We start from the raw sequence: 26,887 nt of genomic DNA on the forward strand, positions 1-26,887 counted from the left end.
CATTCGAGGGCACCTTTAAAACAATGGCAAAAAAGACTACATATTGCAACACAGAGGTTGCGTAAGTACAATCAGCAACTACAATCGCAAACAATACAGTCGAGATCCTTGACAGAACACAGACTGGCTGAACGACACGTTCATTTAAGCAGAATACCTCAAATGGAGATCGCTGAACTTGTACAGTACCGGCGGTGTTTTCAGATCATGGCACCTCCGCAGCGTGCGAATGGTTGCCAGATTGCATAAAGCAATAAGCAGAGCACGTAACCGTTTAACAGAAAGCTCTGATTGGGGGATTTGAGCTCTTGATATCTGGCAACCGCAAGCATGAACGCTCGCCTAATAGAGTCTTGTACAGCAGTCTGAAATATTTTGGCTCCTTTTTTCAACAAAAATAAAAAGTTTTTGGTAAAGTTTTCGTTCTTTTAAGTACATTTTAGTCTCGTCTTTTTTCGTCAACATTATTGCATGTTGATATAGTCACAGTTATCGTTTAATGGCCTTATTATCGTCTCGTCATTGTCTCGTCTTAGTCAGGGGAAAAAACTTTGTTGACGAACATTTTTCATCATAGATTTCGTTAACGAAATTAACACTAGTGCAAAGTATTATGAAGCAATGTATTTATTGTAGCATCTTGTTCAGTGAATAATTACAAGAATAGTAATAAAGGGGGAAGAATAATAGAAAAGGAGGAAGAATGGTGAAATAATCAAAGAGTAGAAAGAAGAAATCCATCTTCACAATGGTTGGGTTTCCATGACATTTTGTCTCCTCCCTTGATTTGGCTTGATCTGGTGGTTGGAAAAATCTTATTTTAGCAGTAATGCATTTCCATTTACCTTTTAAGGGGATGGATAGACCGTAGAGCTGATAAACTTGGCCAGTTCATTTCAACAGAATAGACCATTATTTATGAAGTGACTGATTATCAATTTAAGGCACTCAGACAGTAGACTGTGAGTGTGAATTACAGCATTTCTTTTACCATGACCCTAACCGCTCTGTGTGCCCTTCGGGTCTCTTAACCTCTGGCATGGCTTATTAAAGTCCACTCCATTTCCCGCTTTTCCCTGGAGAGCGTAACCATCTTTGAGCAAGTTATGAAGTGGGATTTGGGACCTGGATCAGCTTGGAAGCATGACTGAGACGTGATCTCTGGTCCAGCATCTAAGAAACACTAATCAAAGTACTCCATATCCTGATTTACCACAGCCCCCCAGGCGGCCACTGTCCATCTTGGGAAATCATGTCCAATTCTAATTTTCATTGTGTGCCAGTTGAATAGAAATCCTTATGATTTTTTTTCTTTCTGTTCTTTTTTCTTTACACCTTTTCCGTTGTTTGTGAAGCTCCAACAGAGGCACGGTGACTTGAAAATCCTCAGGGTTCATCATCAGCACCTGATTTCAGTCATTGTAAGGGAACACAACGTTATGATACCCACAATCCAAAGCTCTGTGATGGCTTATGGAAATGAGCACTATTCAAATTTCTCATTTGTGTATTGCATAGCAAGTGCCCATCATTTGCCCCATTTAGATGATGACCTGCATAAAACATGAGTTGCAGAGCCCTTGTCATTTCAACCCTAAGAAAGCTGATTGTGTCCTTGGAGGGTTTAAGCTCGGATGTTTTAAAGATTGTGTATGAATAGAGCCAGATGATCAGAAATGGTCTCGAGAACATCAGGATCCACAGGGGCCTGTGTGTGGTATTGGTGCTGATTTGTGGTGTGCGTAGATGTGTGACGGCCACTGGTCATGATGGACATGTTGGTCATGATCTTCAGTGTAGCGGACAGCGCCAATGGAGGTGTTGATAGGTCATGCTTGGTGACAGCAGCAGCAGCAGCTTGTTTCGGCCTTGTCGCTGACGGTTCTTATGACATCTGACATCTCAGACAGCAGTGGAACCAATAGTCGTGCAGCTGAAATAGACATAACCCTATTTCTATTGCACTAACTAAATATTTCAGCAGATAAGCAGTGAGAAGAACATTTTATGCCTGCTTGGATCCTTGATATGGCTGCTATGGCTGTATAGTTTATTGATGTATTTCACATTAGTTCTCCATTGGTGATAAAACAATGGAAATGTTTTACTGTAACTCTTTTGCATGTCGACCCTTTATACACAACTGTTCAAAAGTTTGGGGTTAGTCAATTTTTTTAAAATAAATTAATACTTTAATTCAGCAAGGATGCATTAAATTGATCAAAATACATTTATAATCACCATTTTAAATTGATTTCTGAAGGATCATGTGACACTGAAGACTGGAAATTACATTTTAAAATATTAAAATAGAACACAGTTATTTTAAATTGTAAAAATATTTTACAATACAAATGTTTTTTCACAATAATACTGTTGTTTATTTTACAATTTTAATGTATTTTTGAACAAATAAACATGGCCTTGATGAGCATTTGAATCTTCTTTCAAAAATCTAACCCACCCCAAAACTTTGAACGGTCATGTGTAACATTGATTTCTAAATATACATGCAGATTTTTTTTTTAACATGTCTTGGCTTTTACCATTTCATTTCATTAGTGCCAATAGTTTGTTAAACTTCTAAGACATATCCAGACCAATTTTAATTTATTTTAATTTAATTTTACCCCTGTGTTTGTGTTTTGGCCTTGAGGAAACCAAATAACTAAAATTAAAAAAGAAAAAAATGTTAAACTTAATTTATTTCATCTGTAAATAATAGTCTTTGCACTTTTTAATCATGCTTTAGAAGTTTAATTAAAATGCATTTAGAAGGAAGGAACATTTTGCAAATTCATGGTGTTGTTTGCTCCGGTTTGTTAAACTAATTTCCTTTAAGTATGGGATGAACAAAATCAATATTGGTGTTTACTATCTATGTATCTTTATGTTCCATAGAGAAATAGTTCTTTGCAATTATCTGAACACAATCCAGAAACCTCTGTGATGTATTCCCTTGACTCTTGTGCACATGGTTTGAGCATGTGAGCATGCTGGTGATTCTACTGAACTGCGTGACTCTGGGCATGTTCCAGCCATGTGAGGACCTCAAGTGCCAGTCTGAGTGGTGTATCATCTTACAGGTGAGTCTTGCTCCATTATGCTATGAGAGATGGACTCTGATAGCTCATAATAGGATAATGTTCCTTCAGACATCATTCCGTAAAAGATTTAGGATGCTTTAAACTGTTGATATTAAATTGCATAAAATAGCATCAAACCAAATGGCCTCTGCAATCAAATGTCGCTAGAGCTTTTCTCAGAACTAGCTTCACATTTCTGAACCATTATTTCAAATCAAACTAGTTTCATAACTGCCATGGTTCATTACATGTTCCACTAACATGGTCCATGTTTAATGTTTTGTCTTTAATCAATTTATCCATATTTTTCATCATTTGAACATTCATGGCATTTGTGTGTGTGTGTGTGTGTGTGTGTGTGTGTGCATCAGGGTATAGTTAATAAACTAATACTAAAGCAATAAAAAATAAATTTTTGTCTTTGATTAAAATATAAAACTTATTTTATTTCAGGTAGTTGGCAAGGAAACATTAACATAAACATCTAGTTTAACGATATGTAGTAAAATAACTAAAACTGAAATAAAATGATCAAAAATGATATAGACATTTAAAAAAACATTAAAATAAAAATGCACAACAAAATTATAACAAAAATATTAAGAAAAAAATTTATTATATTATATTATATTATATTATATTAATAAAAACTATAATATGATACTAATGATACTTTAGTATGATACTAAAATAACACTGGTGTGGATTATATGTCCAAAATAATTTTGGGGGCCACTATACATCAAAATTAATTTGTTCTTTTTGTTTCCATTAGTCTTAAAATGATTCGTTACCCTTTATTTTATTTGTTTGTTTTATTATTTTTGTGTCCAATGTCTGTTTTTAGGACTGTCCCACTATGGAGTTGGCATTTAGCCCATGTTTTGTGGCACGCACAGGTTTAGGGGTCACTGGAACCTTTGCCAGATATCAGAGACTGAAGCATTTTGCTTCTTTAGTTTTGTAATTCTCTGAAATCCTGCCCACGCTCCCACCAGTGAGCTGGGTTGTGTACGTATATGGTACTGTGGGAAATTTTTATGTCCAGAAGAGCCTGACATCAGCATCAGCAGGATTTAGGAGATCGGGTCGGCTGAGGCCAAAGCTGAAAATACTACACAACATGAATCATAGCTGATCTTCTCACTCTCTACTTGTAAAACGCTCAAATGGTGCCCAAATTTATATAGGCACTTTTGTAGTTCTTTGCCTGTACAGAGCCTCTAAAGGGACATGGTGATGGGAAAAAAATAGATGGGAGGAAAATTTATATTGAAATATAATTGTTTTTTCCCCATCTCATGTTCTGCCTCCTACAGTACGTAAAATGTCTGGCCTTCTATATGATAGAAATGATTGTGGTTTTTTGTCCACAGGCATTTGATGACTGTATCTTCGCCTTCTTTGCTGTGGAGATGGTCATTAAAATGATAGCCCTGGGGATATTTGGATCAAAGTGTTACCTTGGTGACACATGGAACCGCCTGGACTTCTTCATTGTCATGGCAGGGTGAGGAATCCTGTCTCTTTTCTCACTTGTCACTCATGCATTCAGCCATTATCACCACGGTAAAGCTGGTCCATAGGGACCTGCTGCTCAATTTACAGGCCGTCAGTTGGGAAATAGAATTACTGTGAGATTTCCCAGCGCTCCGATTCATTAACCATTTAAAAAACATTCCCCTTGTTGTTTAAAATGACCTTTAATTTGACACGAGTGATGAACGTATAAAGACTTCTGTTTTAAAACCACTTTTCTTTCATTATCCTCACTTAAGATTGACAGAAAGAAAGGTTATAGAGATTGACCTTTAGTGTCTGATGCTTGCAGTACATTTCCTCTGCTCTGCTTCCTCCAGGATGATGGAGTATTCACTGGATGGTCATAACGCCAGCCTGTCAGCCATCCGGACTGTGCGAGTGCTCAGGCCCCTGCGAGCCATCAACAGAGTGCCTAGTAAGTATCTTTCATGCTGGAAAATCCTGATTAAATTATTTACTTATGATCATTGATTGGTTCAAGATGGTCTAAGATGGTATTGATCAACTAGGTTAAGTTGACTAGGTCACCTTGGCTGAGCTGCTGGGGATCCATGGTGATTAGATGACATTTGGCTTTAAACATGCCATATTTCAATTCATATCGCACCCCCCCCCCCTTCCCCCAAACAAACAACAACAACAACAACAACAACAACAACAAAAAACAGCTCAAACCACCTGAGGCTGCTATGACCTGGTTTTTCCAGCAGGGTGATCTTTGGCTGCTGATGCTACCCACCACTCAAAGACATTGTTATGTGTCATTTCATCTGTGATGAAAGGCAAAAATTGCTGTCTGAACTATGACAGTGGTGCCCTTTTTGCCTCTGGTTACTGTTAATAGACTTCTACAAAGGCAGGCGTACTATATACAGTACTATTCAAAACTTTGGGGTTGGCAAGATTTTTTTAATGTTTCTGAAAGAAGATTTATGTTCACCAAGGCTGCATTTATTTGATCAGAAATACAATAATTGTTACAGTTGCTGGTGTATAAAGCACACGACGAGGAGATATAGTCAAAACAAGTCTTTTACTAGATATTCCATAGGAGAGTACAGGAACAGGCAGGAACATACACCAACATATACACGAACGATACCGGACAATACTACACAGGAAACACAGGGTTTATATACACAGAGACATGAGGGGATGATTGGACACAGCTGAACGTGATTAAGGTGATCAGTAACCATGGTGAGTGACTAGTGGCGGGAAATGGAACAACAACAACAAGTCCAGAATGAGTTCAAAACAGAGTGTACATGTAACATATCGCCCCCTCCCGGAAAGGTGCGGTTCTCGCACCGTGGAGAGGGGAAGATGAAGAAGAGATTGTGCAGATGGTGTAGGAGGCGGTTCGGGAGGCGGACGGTTATCCGGGAGGAGGCGAAGTGCCGGAGTCCAGGGAGGTGCAGGTGATGAAGTCCAGGGAGGTGCAGATGATGGTGAAGACCAGGGAGGTGCCTTGAACAGAGGAGTCCAGAAGTTGCTCCAGGCCACAGCCAGGATGGCGACCCACGGCGGCGTTGCTGGAGGGAGGAGCCGAGGTGGTGAATAGCTCCAAATAACCTTGGGGAGGCGTGGAAGCAGCGCAGCCGATGTAGAGGGATCCTTGGGCGAAGACAGAGAGCCGAAGGAGCGGAGTGATGCCAATGACCTCTGAGTCCGCGACGAAGTTGTAGCGACGGCCCCCCGAGGCAGCAGCAGGGTACTGGAGGGCTGAGGTGGAGCTGGAACGACTGAGGGCCGAGGCGGAGTCTGAGGGAAGGCGGAGCCCAACGGAGCCGTAGGGGTGGAGGGTCGGAAGGACCCGTAGGTCCATGGCGAAGTGATGGCGATGTCTGACCGAGGCGGAGTCACAGGACTGAGGGAGTCCAGTGGAGCCGAACGCTCGATGGTCACTGCTGTAGACGAGGGTGGCAGGAGCAGAGGCGGAGGAGTCAGGACGATGAGTCGAGGTATAACGACGTGACCTGAGGCCGGAGGTGGAGCCGCAGGATCCTCATCGCCTGAGGCTGGCTCACAGCAGGCCCCAGGTGTAGCCACGCCACTGAGAGGAGGCTGGTGTAGAGCTGAGGGCATGATGTGAGACAGCAAAGGCTGGGTAGCAGGCAAGGTTGTGAGCTGGAGAACAGGCAGAAAAGCAGAGGGACTAGAACAAACAAAGTCATTATCAGGGTTTTGGAGAGGAGGTCGGAGAGGGAGGCTGGGCGGGACCATTTCATCCAAAATGGAAATGACAGTTCCAGGAGGAATTAACTGAGGTAGGGAATCCTCTCCAAATTCATAACAGTCCATAGTGCTTGCCTGGAACTCACTCTCAGTGGCAGGAGTGTGGGTGGGGCTCCCTTCCAACCCCTCATCTTCCACACTGTCTCCCTCGGCGATGGTAACAGCATACTCACACACCTGGTCAGACATGCTGGGCTCCGTCTCCACGGCGATGTTACACTCAGTTATTCCGCTGGCTCCTGCATCGCGGTGGAGGTGGGCTCTCTGTCTTCGGTGGGGTCACGCTGTCCTTCCACGCCGTCTGATGGTTCCTGGCTGGGCACTGGAGTGGGAGTGGGACTGGCGTCGTTGTCGCAGAAATCCATGGTCATTGATGATCCACATGACGCCAGTACCCACTCCACGTATTCAGAGAAGCTCCCTCGAGGCCCTTCCCCGGACAGCTGTACCTTGGTGGTGGTGTTCAGGCCGGCAAACAGAAAGTTGCAAAGGCTGCTGTCCAGGAAATGTGTCGATGGTACTAGAAACAAAAAGTCGTTCAAATGTTCCTCGAGGGAGCGGTCCCTCTGCTCTAGGCAGATTAACAGAAATGCGGGTGTGTACATAGTGACGGGTACGAGAAGTGAAACATGAAAAAACACTGACACTTAAAACAACAAACAAAACACACGCCGCAATCTGTCTAACTGTTTTGGTCCGGTATTCTGTTACAGTTGCTGGTGTATAAAGCACACGACGAGGAGATATAGTCAAAACAAGTCTTTTACTAGACAATCCACAGGAGAGTACAGGAACAGCTGAATGTGATTAAGGTGATCAGTAACCATGGTGAGTGACTAGTGGTGGGAAATGGAACAACAACAACAAGTCCAGAATGAGTTCAAAACAGAGTGTACATGTAACAATAATAATAAATAATAAATAAAGAAAATGTTAGTTGTTTCTGAAGTAATTCAACTCACAGCTTAATTGCTTGTAGAGAGACACTTATCTAATGAGTCGTAGCTGATGTTAGTGCTGCAATCATCAATGACAGCTTTAACTTGTCAATTCTGGCAAATAACCATGGTATAAGCGGAATAATCCACTACTAGCTGTGCATTAAATGATCTGAATGCAGTCCTCTTCACGTCAGGTGTTTCTTTGTCTCCATGTCGTGCATTAAAAACATTTAATGCACAGCTAGCCGTGGATTATCCCTTACTTATTATCAATGTTGATAACAGTCATTCTGCTTAAAGGGGTCATGAACTGAAAAATCTAAATTCCTTTCGTCTTTTGACATATAAGAGATAATTTCACTATATAAACATCCTGTAAGATTCAGAACTCAAATTTATAGACATACACTCAAATAGTGTGGCTAAACACTGCCTCCACAAAGGAAGATCAACACCTGCTTCTACATCACTGCCTTTTTAGCCCTGCCCACCGAATCACGCATGCCATGTAGTAGGTAACAGAGAGACGCTAATGCTGGGTTACTAGAGCTAGCAGGCGATAAAGATGGTTTCGGGGATGGCAAAATGTGAATGTCTAAGTTGAGCATTATTTATTTTTATTTAGTACATTTCACTGTGAATTATTTGATCAATTTGCCAACAGACTTTTACAATATGGACTTGACAGTAATTCGACACATGTGAGCAACTGTGTTAATTCTAATGCCTGATCTGTGACCAGTGATTTCTGATATTAATGATTCATGTACAGTCAGATGTTCTTTGTGTCAGTAAATCAAACCAGTGACTAAACGGTCAACTTCACATTGTTTCTCTTAGTAGGATGAAAATAATCTGTTATTTAAACTGTAATCAAATTATTTAAAGCAAGCGATCAAAGAACGCCTCCTTTTCAATCGCTGGAGCTGTCAATCAAACAGCACAAGTGTATCAGTGACTGAGCTCTGGTCTTGTGCCAAAACTCCTGTTAAAATCAATGAATCTCTTATTTACACCATGTTTGCACTGTTAGTTATGATGAAAGCATTCATTAGTTTGCAGAAATTGAGAACGATAAGATGATCGCTGCATTCATGCACTCAACAACATATGATCGGCTATATGCTCATCACTGCAAACTTTCATGCCCCAATCTAAATATAATGCTATAGATATAAATGTAATGCTACTGTATCAACACTTTTCACAATTAGTTAACCTTGAGAGCTGTAATAGTAAAAATGTGCTTAAAGGTTTAGAGAGAGTTCCACATGTAATACTTAGCTATTTCATATGCAAAGATGTCAGCCAATCACAGCAGTGGGCTTTTACATCGAAGTCTCACAGCAGACACACCCCCTTAAAGTGTTACTTCACCCAAAAATGAAAATTCTGTCATTAAGTACTCACCCTCATGTCGTTCCAAACCCCTAAAAGACCTTCATTCATCTTCTGAACACAAGTTAAAGGTGCCCTTGATTCAAAAATTGAATTTACCTTGGCATAGTTAAATAACAAGAGTTCAGTACAATGAAAAGACATAGGGCCCTATAATACACCCGGCGCAATGCGACGCAAGGCGCAGCGCAAGTGTGTTTGCTAGTTTGCGTCCGGCGGCGTTCGCGTTTTCCCGTTCAGCGCCACGTCCTTAAATTAGTAAACGCATTTGCGCCAGTTAGTGCGCCCATGGGCGTGCTGGTCGAAAAAAAGAGGTGTGTTCAGGCGCATTGCCGGCGCATTGCTATTTTAAGGAGCTGAAAATAGACTGCGCCATAGACCAAGTCAAACCTGGTCTAAAGTCTAAAGTCAATGCCGCAATATTTTTTTGTTAGAGAGCGTTGGTAGAAACTGCGCCTCTGGGCGCGTCCACAGTGCGCATTGACTTTGTTTATTACACACAGGGATGCGCATCACACAAACATGCCAAATATTAAAAACAAAAGGATTACAGTGTAAAAGAATATTATTGTGTAGGCTACATAAATATAAAAATGTAATGATGAATAGTCATTGCGTGTATTAGAATTAGGCTACCTATTTTCAATTCAGCCTATTACTACTTATAATGATGAACGAAATTGGCTAATTAATTGAACAGTCGTGCCAATACACACACATATTTATTAACTGACTCATCGCGTGTACGCCATGTAAATAGCAATCCGCCATGGCGCGAGCGCATCTTGCTCTTAAAGGGAATGGGAGATGACACTCTGATTGGTTTATTGAATGTTACGCCCATTACTCATTAAGAGAATAGGGACAACCCATTTTAAAAATGCGCCCCGCGCACGGACCGTTTTTCCGTCGTTAAAATAGCAAAAGTGGATTTGGACAAGCCCTCAGTGCACCTGCGCCGTGCGCTTTACACTTTGCGTTTAGATCGTTAAAATAGGGCCCATACAGTGAGTCTCAAACCCCATTGTTTCCTCCTTCTTATATAAATCTCATTTGTTTAAACGACCTCTGAAGAACAGGCGAATCTCAACATAACACCGACTGTTACGTAACAGTCGGGGTGTACGCCCCAATATTTGCATAATGCCAGCCCATGATGTTCCCAACATTATAAAAGGCATTAGACAAGGGCAGCCAGTTAACGTCTGGAGCTGCACACAGCTGAATCATCAGACTAGGTAAGCAAGAACAACAGCGAAAAATGGCAGATGGAGCAATAATAACTGACATAATCCATGATAGCATGATATTTTTAGTGATATTTGTAAATTGTCTTTCTAAAAGTTTCGTTAGCATGTTGCTAATGTACTGTTAAATAAGGTTAAAGTTACCATCGTTTCTTACTGTATTCACGGAGACAAGAGCCGTCGCTATTTTCATTTTTTAAACACTTGCAGTCTGTAATGCATAAACACAACTTCATTCTTTATAAATCTCTCCAACAGTGTAGCAATAGCCGTTAGCCACGGAGAACAGCCTCAAATTCACTCAGAATAAAACTTTAACATCCAAATAAATACTTTACTCACATAATTCGAAGCATGCATACAGCATGCATGACAAACATCTTGTAAAGATCCATTTGAGGGTTATATTAGCTGTGTGAACTTTGTAAATGTGCTGTAATATAGTCGACAGCTCATGTGGCAGGGAGCACGCGATTTAAGGGGGCGGCGCCGAGTGTAAATCAGTGCATTGTTAATGATGCCCCAAAATAGGCAGTTAAAAAAATTAATTAAAAAAAATCTATGGGGTATTTTGAGCTGAAACTTCACAGACACATTCAGGAGACACCTTAGACTTATATTACATCTTGTGAAAGAACGTTCTTGGGCACCTTTAAGATATTTTGATGAAATCTGAGGGCATCTGATCCACACACAGGCAGCAATGTCATTACACCTTTTGAGGTCCAGAAATGTATTAAAGACATCGTTAAAACAGTCGATGTGACTGCAGTGGTTCAACCTTAATGTTATGAAGCGACGATAAAAGAGTGTGCAAAAACAAAACAAAAAAACTAATTTATTTAACAATTTGAACTGTTGTCATATGCAGTTGACATAGTGAATGCAGTGCAGTGCTTCTGTGTTTACGCCACTGTAGTCATGTGGACTATTTTAACGATGTCTTTAATACCTTTCTGGACCTCAAAAGGTGCAAGTGCTACCTATATGTGGTTCAGAAACCCTCAGATTTCATCAAAAATATCTTAATATGTGTTCCGAAGATGAGTGAAGGTCTTATGGGTTTGTGACGACATGAGGGTGAGTAATTAATGACAGAAACTTCATTTTTGGGTGAACTAACTCTATAAAACAGATCGTTCAAATCAGATGACTAAAATCAGGGTAGGAAAATGCCTTTTATTTCTAAATTATGACATTTTTGATGTAAAAATTATTCTAACATTATAAAGGCACCCCAGGAAACATTATAAAACAATAAAAACAATGCAGTTCAATATTTTTATAGAAACCCTGATACATTTACATTTAATAGAATGTTCAAAAGAACAGCATTTATTTGAAGTAATTTTTTTTTATGGTAACAATGTCATGTTTGTCCAGTTTACTTTTATTCAAGTTGCTGAATAAAAGTATACATTTCTTTCAGAACAAAACATTTATATTGACTTGTAGGTATATACACTACAGGTGCTGGTCATATAATTAGAATATCGTGAAAAAATTCATTTTTTTATTGTAAATTATTTTTAAAAATGAAACTTTCATATATTCTAGATTCCCTACATGTAAAGTAAAACATTTCAAAAGTTTTTTTTTTAAAAAATTTGTTGATTAGAACGTACAGCTAATGAAAGTCCAAAATCCAGTATCTCAAAATATTAGAATATTTACATTTGAGTTTCATTAAATGACCATCCCTACAGTATAAATTCCGGGTATCTCTTGTTCTTTGAAACCACACTAATGGGGAAGACTGCTGACTTGGCAATGGTCCAGGAGACAATCATTGACACCCTCCACAAAGAGAGTAAGTCACAGATGGTCATTACTGAATGTGGTGGCTGTTTACAGAGTGATGTATCAAAGCATATTGAATGCAAAGTTGACTGGAAGGAAGAAATTGGGTAGGCAAAGGTGCACAAGCAACAGGGATGACCGCAAGCTTGAGAATACTGTCAAGTAAAGCCGATTCAAACACTTGGGAGAGCTTCACAATGAGTAAAATGAAGCCGGAGTCAGCGCATCAAGAGTCACCACACTCTGACATCTTCAGGAAAAGGACTACCAAGCCACTTCTGAAACAGAAACAACGTCAGAAGCATCTTACTTGGGCTAAGGAGAAAAAGAACTGGACAGTGAACAGTGGTCGAAAGTCCTCTTTTCAGATAAAAGTACATTTTGCATATCATGTTGAAATCATGGTCCCAGAGTCTGAAGGAAGACTGGAGAGGCACAGAATCCAAGCTGCTTGAAGTCTAGTGTGAAGTTTCTGAAGTCAGTAATGATTTGGGGGGGGCGTGACGTCTGCTGGTGTTGGTCCATTGTGTTTTATCAAGTGCAAAGTCAATGTAGCTATCTTCCAGGAGATTTTGGAGCACTTTATGCTTCCATCTGCTGACAAGCTTTATGGAGATGCTGATTTCCTTTTCCAGCAGGACTTTAGCACCTGCCAGTGCAAAAACCACTTCCAAGTGGTTTGCTGACCATGATATCACTATGCTTTATTGGCCAGCCAACATGCCTGACCTGAATCTATGGGATATTTTTAAGAGAAAGATGAGAAACAGTCGATCCAACAATATACAGATGATCTGAAGGCTCAGTAGTGCCTCAGCAGTGCCACAGGCTGATCACTTCCATGCCACACTTCACTGATGCTGTAATTTGTGCTAGGAGCAAGTCATTTGCTGTAATATGTGCTGCCGACCAAGTATTGAGTGCACAAATGAACATACTTTAAAGAACTTGAACTTTTCTATTTTGCAAATCCATTTTTTGATTGATCTTAGGAAATATTCTAATATTTTGAGATACTGGATTTTGGACTTTCATGAGCTGTACGCTCTAATCATCAAAATTAAAAAAAAAAAAAAACTTTTGAAATGTTTTACTTTACATGTAGGGAATCTAGAATATATGAAAGTTTCATTTTTAAAAATAATTTACAATAAAAAAAATTAACTTTTTGATGATATTCTAATTATATGACCAGCACCTGTATATTGCCAAAAGTATTGGGACACCCCTCCAAATCAATGAATTCAGGTGTTCACTTCCATGGCCACAGGTGTAAAAAATCAAGCACCTAGGCATGCAGACTGCTTCTACAAATATTTGTGAAAGAATGGGTTGCTTTCAGGAGCTCAATGAATTCAAGTGTGGTACCATGATAGGTTGCCACCTGTGCACTAAGTCCATTTCGTGAAATTTCCTCACTACTAAATATACCACGGACAACTGTTAGTGGTATAATAACAAAGTGGAAGCAATTGGGAACAACAGAAACTCAGCCACGAAGTGGTAGGCCACGTAAAATCACAGAGCGGGGTCAACGCATGCTGAGGCGCACAGTGCGCAGAAGTCGCCAACTTTCTGCAGAGTCAATAGCTACAGACCTCCAAACTTTGTGTGGCCTTCAGATTAGCTCAAGAACAGTGCGTAGAGAGCTTCATGGAATGGGTTTCCATGGCTGAGCAGCTGCATCCAAGCCTTACATCACCAAGTGCAATGCAAAGCGTCGGATTCAGTGGTGTAAAGCACGCCGCCACTGGACTCTAGAGCAGTGGAGACGTGTTCTCTGGAGTGACGAATCACACTTCTCTGTCTGGCAATCCAATGAATGAGTCTGGGTTTGGCGGTTGCCAGGAGAACGGTACTTGCCTGACTGCATTGTGCCAAGTGTAAAGTTTTCTGGAGGGGGGATTATGGTGTGGGGTTGTTTTTCAGGGGTTGGGCTTGGCCCCTTAGTTCCAGTGAAAGGAACTCTTAATGCTTCAGCATACCAAGACATTTTGGACAATTTCATGCTCCCAACTTTGGGAACAGTTTGGTGATGGTCCCTTCCTGTTCCAACATGACTGCGCACCAGTGCACAAAGCAAGGTCCATAAAGACATGGATGAGTGAGTTTGGTGTGGAGGAACTTGACTGGCCTGCACAGAGTCCTGACCTCAACCCGATAGAACACCTTTGGGATGAATTTAAGCGGAGACTGTGAGCCAGGCCTTCTCACAAAACATCAGTGCCTGACCTCACAAATGCGCTTCTAGACGAATGGTCAAAAATATATTGTATGTATATACAGTAAGTTGTGTATATAGGCATCAAAATTCTTGTGCAGGTTTGAAACAAAAAACAAAAACAAATGGGGAGTTAACGAAATAACTTGCATTTTAGTTCACTTGTATTTTAAAATTCTGTGGGCAGTACACTAACTACTAAACTATGGGGTGGACTGAGACCCCCCACCCCTGGAGCTGTAGATTTTAAGTATGATTAAGTCTGCTCCATCACATCAGCTTTAATGACTCTGCTGTTGCCTAGATAGAAGACGAGATACAGTGATTTATTTGTCTCGGTGGAGTGTTGCCGCCAGCAGAAGTGCTTTTAGTATGGAATGATATTACTATTCACCGGAGCGAATTGTGGATGTTAGTTTGAGTGCATGTGTGCATCTACATCATTTTGTTATTGCCGACAGCCCAACATGACTTCTCACACCTGAAGCTGTTATTCAAATACCAAGCTAGAAATCCTTGGCAGACTGATTCTCTATCTCCCCTCTATCTGTTTACACGAGAGCGAGTTAGCATGTTCATCCTCTTTGTGACCACAGAGTTCTCTAGGGGCCTCATTAGAGTGTCCGAGCAACACTGTGGCTCCACGCTGTCTTTGGCGGGAGGGATGCAGGCCATCAAAAGGATGTCCACACTCAGACAGGCCCATTTAAGGCCCTCTCCTCCTCATATCATACACTTAAATTACATCAGCCACACACCCCCACCTCAAACACATTAGTCACACGGATCCACCGGATGCGTCGCTTCTCTCCAGGGGCTTTTCTCTCAATGATGTTTGCTGATGTTTTTATGCACTTGGAGTGAGGAATACAGTGTCTTTTTGCTGCTTTTCACCATTGTTGTGTCATTTCAAGAATTGAGTGATAGACAGGACTGTTTCATCTTAAACGGGGCTAGGAGCACTAGGAGCACTATAGCCCCTTAATGAAAATTTTAGGAGCACAAGCAGAAAATTTAGGAGCACACCTCAACCTGCAGCGCAGTTATTCACATTTTCCCCCATTTTGTCTGTATTACTGACAAATGCCTTGTTATAGACTTAACTTGCAGAAATTATAATGTGCAATTTTATTTTAAGTTTGCAGCATTATCATTCATAATGTCTAAATAATAATTCAAAAGCAAAACGATTGAAAATATATATTAGGGAGTGGAAATGGCAGCCACCTACTGGTTACAATGGTAATTTAATGTCTTTTTTATTTTTAAATAAGTGTGATTTTTCCTACATGTTGAAACTTTTAGTTTTATAAATAGGGGTTATCTATGAAGGATGAACAAAAAATGTTTTGGTCATCACATTAAAAATAACATTTAAATATGATAATATTAGAGTTTTGAAGTGCTGGAAAAAGATGTGTGAAGTCCTTGAAAGCATTTTACTATTCTTGCCAAAATTCCACAGTTACAGTTAGTGTTACTACATTAAATCCATGGTGAATGTTAATTTGTGGACTGAAAGCCCTCTATAATTTGTTCATTCATGGCACAATGTTTCTTCTGGTTTCCACGTCAATGCTGTTTGATCTTATATCTACAGTTATTAATGGAGAACTCTGCACCGAATTTGAATGCTTCTCACTAGATCTCACAGCAATGTTATTAATTCTGTGGAAAATTCAAATGCTTTCTTTACTGGATCTCCCAGCACTGTGTAGTATCACTGTCGCATGATCAAGATTGGCTCGTGAGTAGCTCGCGCTGCACTGACATTGGTCCAAACTGATAAACGGGCTGTGAATCACAAAGGAGTAGCGCAGTTTTGTTCTGCTTTCTGTAGACAATGGTACAAACTGATAAACGGTCTGTGAAGCATAAATGAGTAGCGCAGTTTTGTTCTGCTTTTATTACGCAAAATTCAACCATTGAGGCATGGGCGACAATGGGGGGGGGGGGGGATATTTTTCCCGATGTGATCCGTCAGCTCCAGTCCACTAATTTGGAGCTGTTAAGGCCCAGGTATATTTCATTTTCCACGTTCCCCTCTGTCTCACGCACAGTTGAGCGCACAAGTCTTTCTAATATACTCCTTTGCCCATGAGCACGATGGCCTTTCAAAGATACTCCTTTGCCCATGAGCGCATGAGCCTTTCAAAGATACTCCTTTGCCCATGAGCGCGAGCCTTTCAAAGATACTCCTTTGCCCTCTGACCGCGTGAGCCTTTCAAAGATACTCCTTTGCCCTCTGAGCACGTGAGCCTTTCAAAGATACTCCTTTGCCCTCTGAGCGCGCAAGCCTTTCAAAGATACTCCTTTCCCCTGAGTGCGCGAGCCTTTCAAAGATACTCTTTTGCCCATGAGCGCGCAAGCCTTTCAAAGATACTCCTTTGCCCATGAGCGCGTGAGCCTTTCAAAGATACTCCTTTGCCCTCTGAGCACGAGAGCCTTTCAAACATACACCTTTGCCCCCTGACCGTGTGAGCCTTTGCCTATGAGCGTGCAAGCCTTTTAAAGATACTCCTTTGCCCCCTGACTGCGTGAGCCTTTCAAAGATACCCCTTTGCCCATGAGCATGTGAGCCTTTCAAAAATACTCCTTTGCCCTCTGAGCACGTGAGCCTTTTAAATATTCTCATTTGCCCATGAACGCGCAAGCTTTTCAAAGATACTCCTTTGGCCATGAGTGCACAACCCTTTCAAAGATACTCCTTTGCCCATGAGCGCGCGAGCCATTCAAAGATACTCCTTTGCCCATGAGCGTGTGAGCCTTTCAAAGATACTCCTTTGCCCATGAGCCCATGAGTCATTCAAAGATACTCCATTGCCCATGAGCCCGCGAGCCTTTCAAAGATACTCCTTTGCCCTCTGAGCGCATGAACCTTTTAAAGATAATCCTTTGCCCCCTGAGTGCGCGAGCCTTGCAAAGATACTCCTTTGCCCTCTGAGCATTTGAGCCTTTTAAAGATACTCCTTTGCCCTCTGAGCACGTGAGCCTTTTAAAGATACTCCTTTGCCCTCTGAGCACGTGAGCCTTTTAAAGATAGTCATTTGCCCATGAGCGCGCAAGCCTTTCAAAGATACTCCTTTGCCCATGAATGCGGAAAGATACATTCGGCGCATGCACACGTGGTCATAAAAATTCGGCTGCACGGCCACTGTTCAGAGAGTCAAAGCTAGTCCACAGTCTAGTAAACATTTCTTGCTTGCGCAGAATGAAAACACATGAGAAACAGCATGAGACAGGAGAGTCTCGGACATTGCCGTAATGAACACTGAACGGTCCATGCATGTAGATTTGGATAAAACAGTTAATCGATTTGACGCCGTGCCCGAACGCCATTTATCCCTTCACAGTGGCATATAGCGGACGGGCATGCAGGGCTATTAAATTATTTTTCTTATTATCATGCTACTTTTATTATTAAATTTATATTGCAATTCAATTGCCCAGATAGCAGATAACGAAAGCTCAGTATGTTTTTACTTTCAGTTTCTGTAGTGAATAATTGACTGGCGTGTGAGACTTCTTCACTTGCATAACTCTCACGCAAAGTTTGCACATTGTTTGTGTGATATCAACTGGCTCGCCTTCATGGTTTAAAATGGAAATATTTTCAATATTGCGACGTAGCATTTTTCTTTATGGCCAGTTGCTCGCAAAAGGATGGACACTGATTCACATATCGTCCACGTCATTTTCCAAGATAATAAAATTAAGTGAATTATTAAATAAATGAGTAAATAAGCATACATAAACTTGTTTGCTTAAAATTTCTGTGAATATTTTGCTGATGCAGGTACAAAAAAAAAAAATGCAGGTGATGCAGGTACAAAAAAAAAAACCTTGAGTCAAATGTCGCCCATGTCTGTAGGTAACAGGTTATTAATTCTGTATCAGATATGCTGAACATTGATGCTCTCAGGCTTATCCATTTTGACAGCTTTAGGCCCAGTTTCACAGACAGGGTTTAGATTAAGCCAGGATTAGGCCTTAGTTCCATTAGGGCATTTAAGTATCTTATATAAACGTGCCTTAGCAAAAAACTGGTGTGCATTTTGAGACAAATTAATGGCACTGACATATTTTAAAATGTCAGTGCAAGTTGCTTTCAGTTAAAACAGCTCAAACATGCATTTTAGTCTGAGACTAGACTTAAGGCCCATTCACACTAAGAACGATAACTATAACGATAACTATGTTTGCATCCATACCAACGAACGATAACGGTCTGTTTATTCTAAGCTTACGTGCTGCGGTTTTAAAGTGTGTACAACATGTTTTTGGTGTTCTTGTTGAATTTACACGGCTTTAACCAGCAGATGTCCTTAGCATGGTATGTTTCGAATGAATAGCTAGTGTAATCGATCTAATCTAACAGTGAATTTAGATGACGAAGTCAATATATCACTGCAACTTCAAAGGAAGCCAGACAATGTTGTCAAAACTAGCGCTGTATATCTGAGGTAATTTTATGTTACACTGTTTGCTAGCCTGGCATATAATGATCTCATTGTTAATTCTTTTATTTTACTTACCATTTATTCTGAGTGTATGACCAATTATTTTTCATATATATACAGTGGGTACGGAAAGTATTCAGACCCCCTTATATTTTTCACTCTTTGTTATATTGCAGCCATTTGCTAAAATCGTTTAAGTTTATTTTTTTTCCTCATTAATGTACACACAGCACCCCATATTGACAGAAAAACACATAATTGTTGACATTTTTGCAGATTTATTAAAAAAGAAAAACTGAAATATCACATGGTCCTAAGTATTCAGACCCTTTGCTGTGACACTCATATATTTATCTCAGGTGCTGTCCATTTCTTCTGATCATCCTTGAGATGGTTCTACACCTTCATTTGAGTCCAGCTGTGTTTGATTGGACTTGATTAGGAAAGCCACACACCTGTCTATATAAGACCTTACAGCTCACAGTGCATGTCAGAGCAAATGAGAATCATGAGGTCAAAGGAACTGCCTGAAGAGCTCAGAGACAGAATTGGGGCAAGGCACAGATCTGGCCAAGGTTACAAAAAAATTTCTGCTGCACTTAAGGTTCCTAAGAGCACAGTGGCCTCCATAATCCTTAAATGGAAGACCTTTGGGACGACCAGAACCCTTCCTAGAGCTGGCCATCCGGCCAAACTGAGCTATCGGGGGAGAAGAGCCTTGGTGAGAGAGGTAAAGAAGAACCCAAAGATCACTGGCTGAGCTCCAGAGATGCAGTCGGGAGATGGGAGAAAGTTATAGAAAGTCAACCATCACTGCAGCCCTCCACCAGTCGGGGCTTTATGGCAGAGTGGCCCGACGGAAGCCTCTCCTCAGTGCAAGACACATGAAAGCCCGCATGGAGTTTGCTAAAAAACACCTGAAGGACTCCAAGATGGTGAAAAATAAGATTCTCTGGTCTGATGAGACCAAGATAGAATTAAGGCCAAAAAGTTCTAAGTGGTATGTGTGGAGAAAACCAGGCACTGCTCATCACCTGACCAATACAGTCCCAACAGTGAAGCATGGTGGTGGCAGTATCATGCTGTGGGGGTGTTTTTCAGCTGCAGGGACAGGACGACTGGTTGCAATCGAGGGAAAGATTAATGCGGCCAAGTATAGGGATATCCTGGATGAAAACTTTCTCCAGACTGCTCAGGACCTCAGACTGGGCCGAAGGTTTTCCTTCCAACAAGACAATGACCCTAAGCACACAGCTAAAATAATGAAAGAGTGGCTTCACAACAACTCCGTGACTGTTCTTGAATGGCCCAGCCAGAGCCCTGACTTAAACCCAATTGAGCATCTCTGAAGAGACCTAAAAATGGCTGTCCAACGTTTACCATCCAACCTGACAGAACTGGAGAGGATCTGCAAGGAGGAATGGCAGAGGATCCCCAAATCCAGGTGTGAAAAACTTGTTGCATCTTTCCCAAAAAGACTCATGGCTGTTTTAGATCAAAAGGGTGCTTCTACTAAATACTGAGCAAAGGGTCTGAATACTTAGGACCATGTGATATTTCAGTTTTTCTTTTTTAATAAATATGCAAAAATGTCAACAATTCTGTGTTTTTCTGTCAATATGGGGTGCTGTGTGTACATTAATGAGGAAAAAAATGAACTTAAATGATTTTAGCAAATGGCTGCAATATAACAAAGAGTGAAAAATTTAAGAGGGTGTGAATACTTTCCGTACCCACTGTATATTTTCTTTAAAGTATCCTTGAAAAGGGTGTTTGATTTGTCAAACAGTGGTGGATTTTTCTGTACATCGGTGATTAACTTCTCCGCAATGTCGTCTGCCATTTTAAATGCGCGAGGCCTTAAATTAGAATGGATTCAGTGTTTATAGTTCAACAGCTGGAAAAAATCGTTCTGAAAGGGATCCCATCAGTATTGTTTCTCTATATCGTTGTTGTTATAGCTGTGGTGCGGACAGTGCTATTCTTTTATATTTAGAACGATTTTTAGAACTATATCTCTATCGTGTTCTTTATAGTTATCGTTCTTGGTGTGAACGGGCCTTTAAGCTTTGTCTGTGAAACCGGGGATTAGTATGCCACCGAACTGTCTTGATCACTGGGCCATGTGACACAACTGACTTACATATGCATTCATGCCTGTTCTTTTGCTCTTTGGTTTGTTTTTTGTTAGGGCTGTCAGTTGATCAAAATATTTGATCATAATTCATTTCACATAATCTCAAAAAAATGCATAACATGGACACATTTTGGTTTCAATTGCAGCAAAATATATGTGAACTACAGAGATTATCTTACTTGCACAAAAATATCATACGCATACCCCCCAGCCTCACACACTTTACAGAATTATATTTGTAAAATTAATTTTGTCCTTTTAGACCAACCTTAGGCTCACTGGAAAAACATGCCTCTACCTAAATGTTTGCAAATTTTTTTCCAATGAGCCTAGGTTGCCTCCGACAGTCATCTAATTACTGTTTGTCCAAATTACATTTCACTTCTACAGCAGCAATTTTTTTTTTTTTTTGATAGTTCACCTAGGAGAGAATTAATTATATCAATTAATGATAACAATCATTAATTCATTGTTAATCGGTTCTAACATAAAAACTTTTGTTAAACATTCTTCATGTTTTTAGTAATCACAGAACAGAATAAAGCCGTTGTAATGTCAGATTTAATGTGTTAACTGTGTGAAATAAAAATAACAACATTACAGTTTAATTAATCGCATACATTAATGTGCTAACTTTGACAGCCGTTGTTTGTATTCTTTAGGACAGTGTAATATTTAACTGCCTGAAAGTTCTGATGTGAGTTTATATTAGCATGTGAAATACATTCCTTAGGCTTTTCCTATTATGGTAATTCTCAGCACTACACTAGAATTCTGCATCTACTCTCAAAAAAATCTGAGTGTTCTTTGCCTGTGCAAAACAATGCTACTGTAGGGTGTTGACAGGGCATTGCTACTTGGTAGCTAAGGTGTCGTGGGTGGGTTGCTAATGTGTTCTGACTAGTTGTTAGCACATATGTGATTGCTAGGGTCTTGCTATGTGGTGTTCTCAGTTATGGTTAGCTTTTTTCAGGGGTTGTGAAAACCTGCAGTGGAGGATAATGGGATTGGGTATTTGTTCAGTGGTTTAAGTCTTAATTTTTTCATTAAAGTTAGACTCAGTCAATCCCTACAGTCCCTCAGCAGCACACTTAAAATATGCAATTTCTCTGCTCTGTCGAGCATTAACAAGTTGGACCAATTTAGGTTAAAGTTGTCATTCTACAACATAAGGTTTGCCATTTGATTTACATTACACTATATGCACTGTAAAAAAAAGTTTTAGAATCTCTCAACTATTGCTTTAAAAAATTATCCTAAGTAACATTACTCTTTTTTTCAATTTGAATGTGTTCATTCACTAAATGCAAAATGACTCATTTAGACAAGAAATTCATCAAGGGAACTACATGTAACCGAGCTGTATCAAAAGGTCACACTTAACTCCCTACTACGCCACCGAGGAATTACGCCCACGGAAATAATTTTGTTTAACACCTTGCAGCAAAACAAGTTCAACAAAAGAGAACAGAGACTTGACCTTCAAGTACAAATACTTTTGTTAACAAAACAACCATCAATAATAGCTTAGGATAAACAGACAATTTATTTTTAATTTAAATGTTAAAATCCCATTTTGGAGATCTGGACCGGATGCCAAAATACTAAAACCACAACCCACGACTTAAAATAGTACAGGTTATACCAGGCCTGTGGGAAAGGGAAAGAAACACCGGACCACAACCCACAGTCTTAACGGCACACACACCACACTGATATCTAAATCACTAACAAATAACTTGAAATAAACGCAGTCGTCACAGTCACCTCTGTTTTCATTTGCACCGTTTTCCCCGCCTTGTTTGTTGTCATGGTTTCTGAGTTGAGTCACTGTCAGATGTGTATTGTTAATCACCTTTATTTGCACCTCTGTTTAAGTTCCCTTGTTTCTGTTCATTGTTGTTGGGTCTTGTTGATGTTTGGTTGTGTGTTATGGTCCTCTCTCTCTGGATTTATTAAAGACTTCCTTTTCATCTTCATGTTTGCGTGAGTTATACCAGCACAATCCGTGACAGCGGTGAACAGGTCACTCTACACCCTCATCTCAATGTCCATGCAGTGAAGAAAACCTTGAGCCAACAAACAGTAAAGAAAGAGGAAGACATAGCTGACCCCAGAGGACAGACACTCCCACACAGACTGGCTCCTGGAACACAGAGAAAATGATCAAATTCTCCCCTTTAAACAATAACACAAAATAAACCTCAGCGGTTGTCTCAAACTTATCTCAGATTTTAAAATCACACACTTAAACCAAATACAAGAGAACAACAAAACACTGTTTCAACACAACCAACTAACAATACAATAAGAAAATAAACAAAGTATGCATAACATAACAAAAATAAACCATAAGCTAAACAGAAGGACCTAGACATCAGAGGTCCATATGTACACAGCTCCACAAGAAAACATCTGTGCCGTACTTCAAAAGTGGAGTGAAAAAAAATCCAGCATGATATTACTCTAAATTAATGCCATTAACAGATCCCACACTCACACTCTCGGACCAAGGAGTTACGTCCCTCGATATGGTGTTTCAAGGTCTCAACTGGAAGTCTTTTTGTGTAAAAAGTCAGGAAATCGTGCATCCTACCCAACATTGGGCTGTTTATAGGGCAAAACAAATACATACACCCCTACACATCATTCTTATTTATTTACATGGTCACACAAATGTATTTTTTAACAAATTTTCAATTAGCAACAAAATAAGGATCTATCATTTTGGTAGCCATATATATGTAAATAATATATATGGCTACCAAAATGAACCTTCTAAAACTAGATACCTGCTTTAAAGGTGCTAAAGAGGATCTTTTCGTCGACTGAGAAACCAAAGACTGTTACTGAGTTTTTGAAATGAGCGCATGCGTAAGAATTTCGAGGGAACACCTCCCAAAACTCGTGCACGAGTATTGGAACACGAGTGTTTACCACCGGCATTCGCTGTGTCGCGTTAGTGGATTCATTATGTCGGACTCACCGCAGGTAACTCATAATCTGCAGTTGTTATTCCTGTCTCCTGACAAAAACATTACATGCAGCGCCTGTGGAGTGTGGAAAGTTATTGGAGCGCGCACCCGCGCTCGTCTCTCACAAGGAACGTCATGGCAGTGATTGACAAGCCAGAGGGCCAATCGTTTACACGATTGGCTGATGTTTTTAAGGCCCTACCTCGTGCACAGATGATGTATATTAATATTATTACTTTCAGTGCACCTAATAAATAGTCTTTTATCAGTTAGTAAAGACAGTTTCAAGTAATATCGCAAAAATGTATAAAACAAAACATCCTCTTTAGCACCTTTAACAGCTTAGTTCACTGCACATTTATATATATATATATACACACACACACACTGTATATATAGTATATATAGTATATAAAAAAGTCAGCAAACAGCAAATCAACAGTCCTATAACAGTAACCGTATAATTCATTCATTCTGCAATGCATGCTGGGAACTCATAAACACATTTAACATTTAACAAATATTGTCCAATTTGAATTTCCTTTTTTTCCCAACAACTGTGTTTTACTAATTGGGACAACATTTAGGAGAATTCTGTTGGTCTTAATGTAGTTTCAAGTAAGTAACATTTCTTAGTATTTGTGATTCAAAAGGTCTCTTAAAGGGTTAGTTCACCCAAAAATGAAAATTCAGTCATTAATTAGTCACCCTCATTAAAGACATAATTAAATTACTCCATGTGACTCCAGTGGTTTAACCTCAGTTTTATGAAGTGACACAAGTGCTTTGTTTGCACAAACCACTGGAGTCAGACTTCATTAAATATTATCTTAATTTGTGTTCTGAAGATGAACCAAGGTCTGTGGAACGACACAAGGGTCAGTAATTAATGACAAAATTGTACTTTTTGTGTGAAATAACCCTTTAAGGTGGACAGTGTAGTTATCATGTAGTATCTAGTGCTCCTCTAGTTAAAAAAAATGTATAAAAGCTCACCTCATAAATGCGTCCATTTGCAATATGATATAATTTAATACCAACATGGCTGAAATCAAATGCACATTTACTTTTTTAAAATATTTAATTAAAATTCACTCAAAAAGATTGTGAAAAAATGTCCATTGGCAAGGCTGTTGGTAGATTTTCAAATCAACAGTTATCAGTCAAGGTTGATAATCTCGAAATACTGTCTGATTAATCCATACACTGGTCTATCCAATTTATTTATAATAAAGCATAGAATATTATGCAAAGCCTAAAAGCATTATGGAGTAAACACGGGACAATTAAAATACTGTGTTCTCTTGTGCTTTTGTATTTCAGGTATGAGGATACTGGTGACCCTGCTTCTTGATACTCTGCCTATGTTAGGCAACGTCCTCCTGCTGTGCTTTTTTGTCTTCTTTATATTCGGCATTGTCGGGGTGCAGCTGTGGGCTGGACTGCTTAGGAATCGGTGTTTCATGCCAGATGACGTGAAAGCGTAAGTACTGTCCTGCTCTTATCTAACCGGCAGCCTTCTTCCCCTCTTCTCCTCTTTTACCCTCTCTCCACTGGGAGCATGTCAGCACTACCGACATGATCCAAAGTGGCAGCCAACTGTTGCCAGCAGCAATGGCATTTCAGCCACTGACAGTCTTGTAAACTGAACATTGCACCCTGGCATCAAATCAGTGCTGAGCATTGGTCCCCGAGCACTGAAGGTACACACACCTCCAACAAAGGTACAAGAGTAAAACCACATTAAATAAATAACAGTCTTTAGAGGCATTGATGATTACAGACTGTAATCATCAAAATGTGTTGAATTATAAATCATTTTGATGTAAATGGACAAATTGGTGCTCTGAAAATGCATGTGTTTGTGTAATAGCCCCTGTGATTCAAACATGCTAGAGCAATAACATTTTCATCTTTCAGTTCTTATTTAGCATGAAATATGAGCTTGTGAAATGTCCTGTTCTAAAGTGTTTTTGCTGAAAGTTTATTTTCATTTTAATGAGATTAAATTATATTAAGTACTGCAAATGATGGCAGTAAAAGCAGAGTTTTGACCCGGTTCAGCCTTTAGTTGATTTAATTTTTTGTATCGCTTTACAATACCATTTGTGACGTGATATTCCCAGACTTGTCAGTGTATATCTTGTTTTAATAACAATGTCTGAATCAGGTTCTGTTTTAAATGTAATTTGTTTTATGTTTGGGGGCTCCAGGGTCCCCAATGATGTATATAAAAAATAATAATAGTCATTTTGAAATTAACTTTTTTTTCCTTTAAAACTTACTTCTGACCTAATTTAAACATATTAGGCAGATGAATCAATGGTATGCAAGAGTGTCCATGATAAAGAAAAGGAAAAATATTTTAAAAATGTAGGTTAAAACACATTTGTTTTAAAATAAGTTTTTCTAAAAAAAAAAAAAGAAAAAAGGTTCTCTTGATGCCCTGTTGGTTTCAGATGGATTTGAACAATGTTTCTACCATTTTCTATTTTCAATTTAATGACGATATGATGATACATGGGGCAACTTTTTGAGCAATGTTGCTGGGCAACTAATTAGGGCAATGGACAGTTGGCAGCAACCAATCAGAGAGGAGCAAATCTATTGCCAACCCAATAAATACTTTATAGTTAAATACTTGTTAGGCATTTTAATTCAACTTTTCAAATATTTTCTTAAATTTTATTAAATAAAAATGCCTTTCCAATCTGATTTGTGATGGGAAAAGGAAGAAGAGCAAGTTTGGCAAAAGGAAGTTTTGAACCTGGGTCGATCGCATCAAAAGTTAAGTGCCACAATCCCTACAGCCTATGCCACTGCAGACGTTACATGGAGCACA

At 39.7% G+C, this 26,887-nt stretch overlaps 1 protein-coding gene across 1 annotated transcript in view; it reads left to right on the plus strand.

Annotated features, from left to right (window-relative positions):
* Positions 1 to 26,887, plus strand: part of cacna1ha (calcium channel, voltage-dependent, T type, alpha 1H subunit a) — a 133,305-nt gene that overhangs the window by 55,534 nt on the left and 50,884 nt on the right. The window contains 4 exon segments of the mRNA XM_048192158.1: positions 2,975 to 3,086; positions 4,463 to 4,596; positions 4,946 to 5,043; positions 25,369 to 25,528. Coding sequence (XP_048048115.1) covers positions 2,975 to 3,086; positions 4,463 to 4,596; positions 4,946 to 5,043; positions 25,369 to 25,528 — 504 coding nt within the window.

The sequence above is a fragment of the Megalobrama amblycephala genome, linkage group LG1 (genome assembly GCF_018812025.1).
Source record: "Megalobrama amblycephala isolate DHTTF-2021 linkage group LG1, ASM1881202v1, whole genome shotgun sequence".
Taxonomy (NCBI): Eukaryota; Metazoa; Chordata; class Actinopteri; order Cypriniformes; family Xenocyprididae; genus Megalobrama; species Megalobrama amblycephala.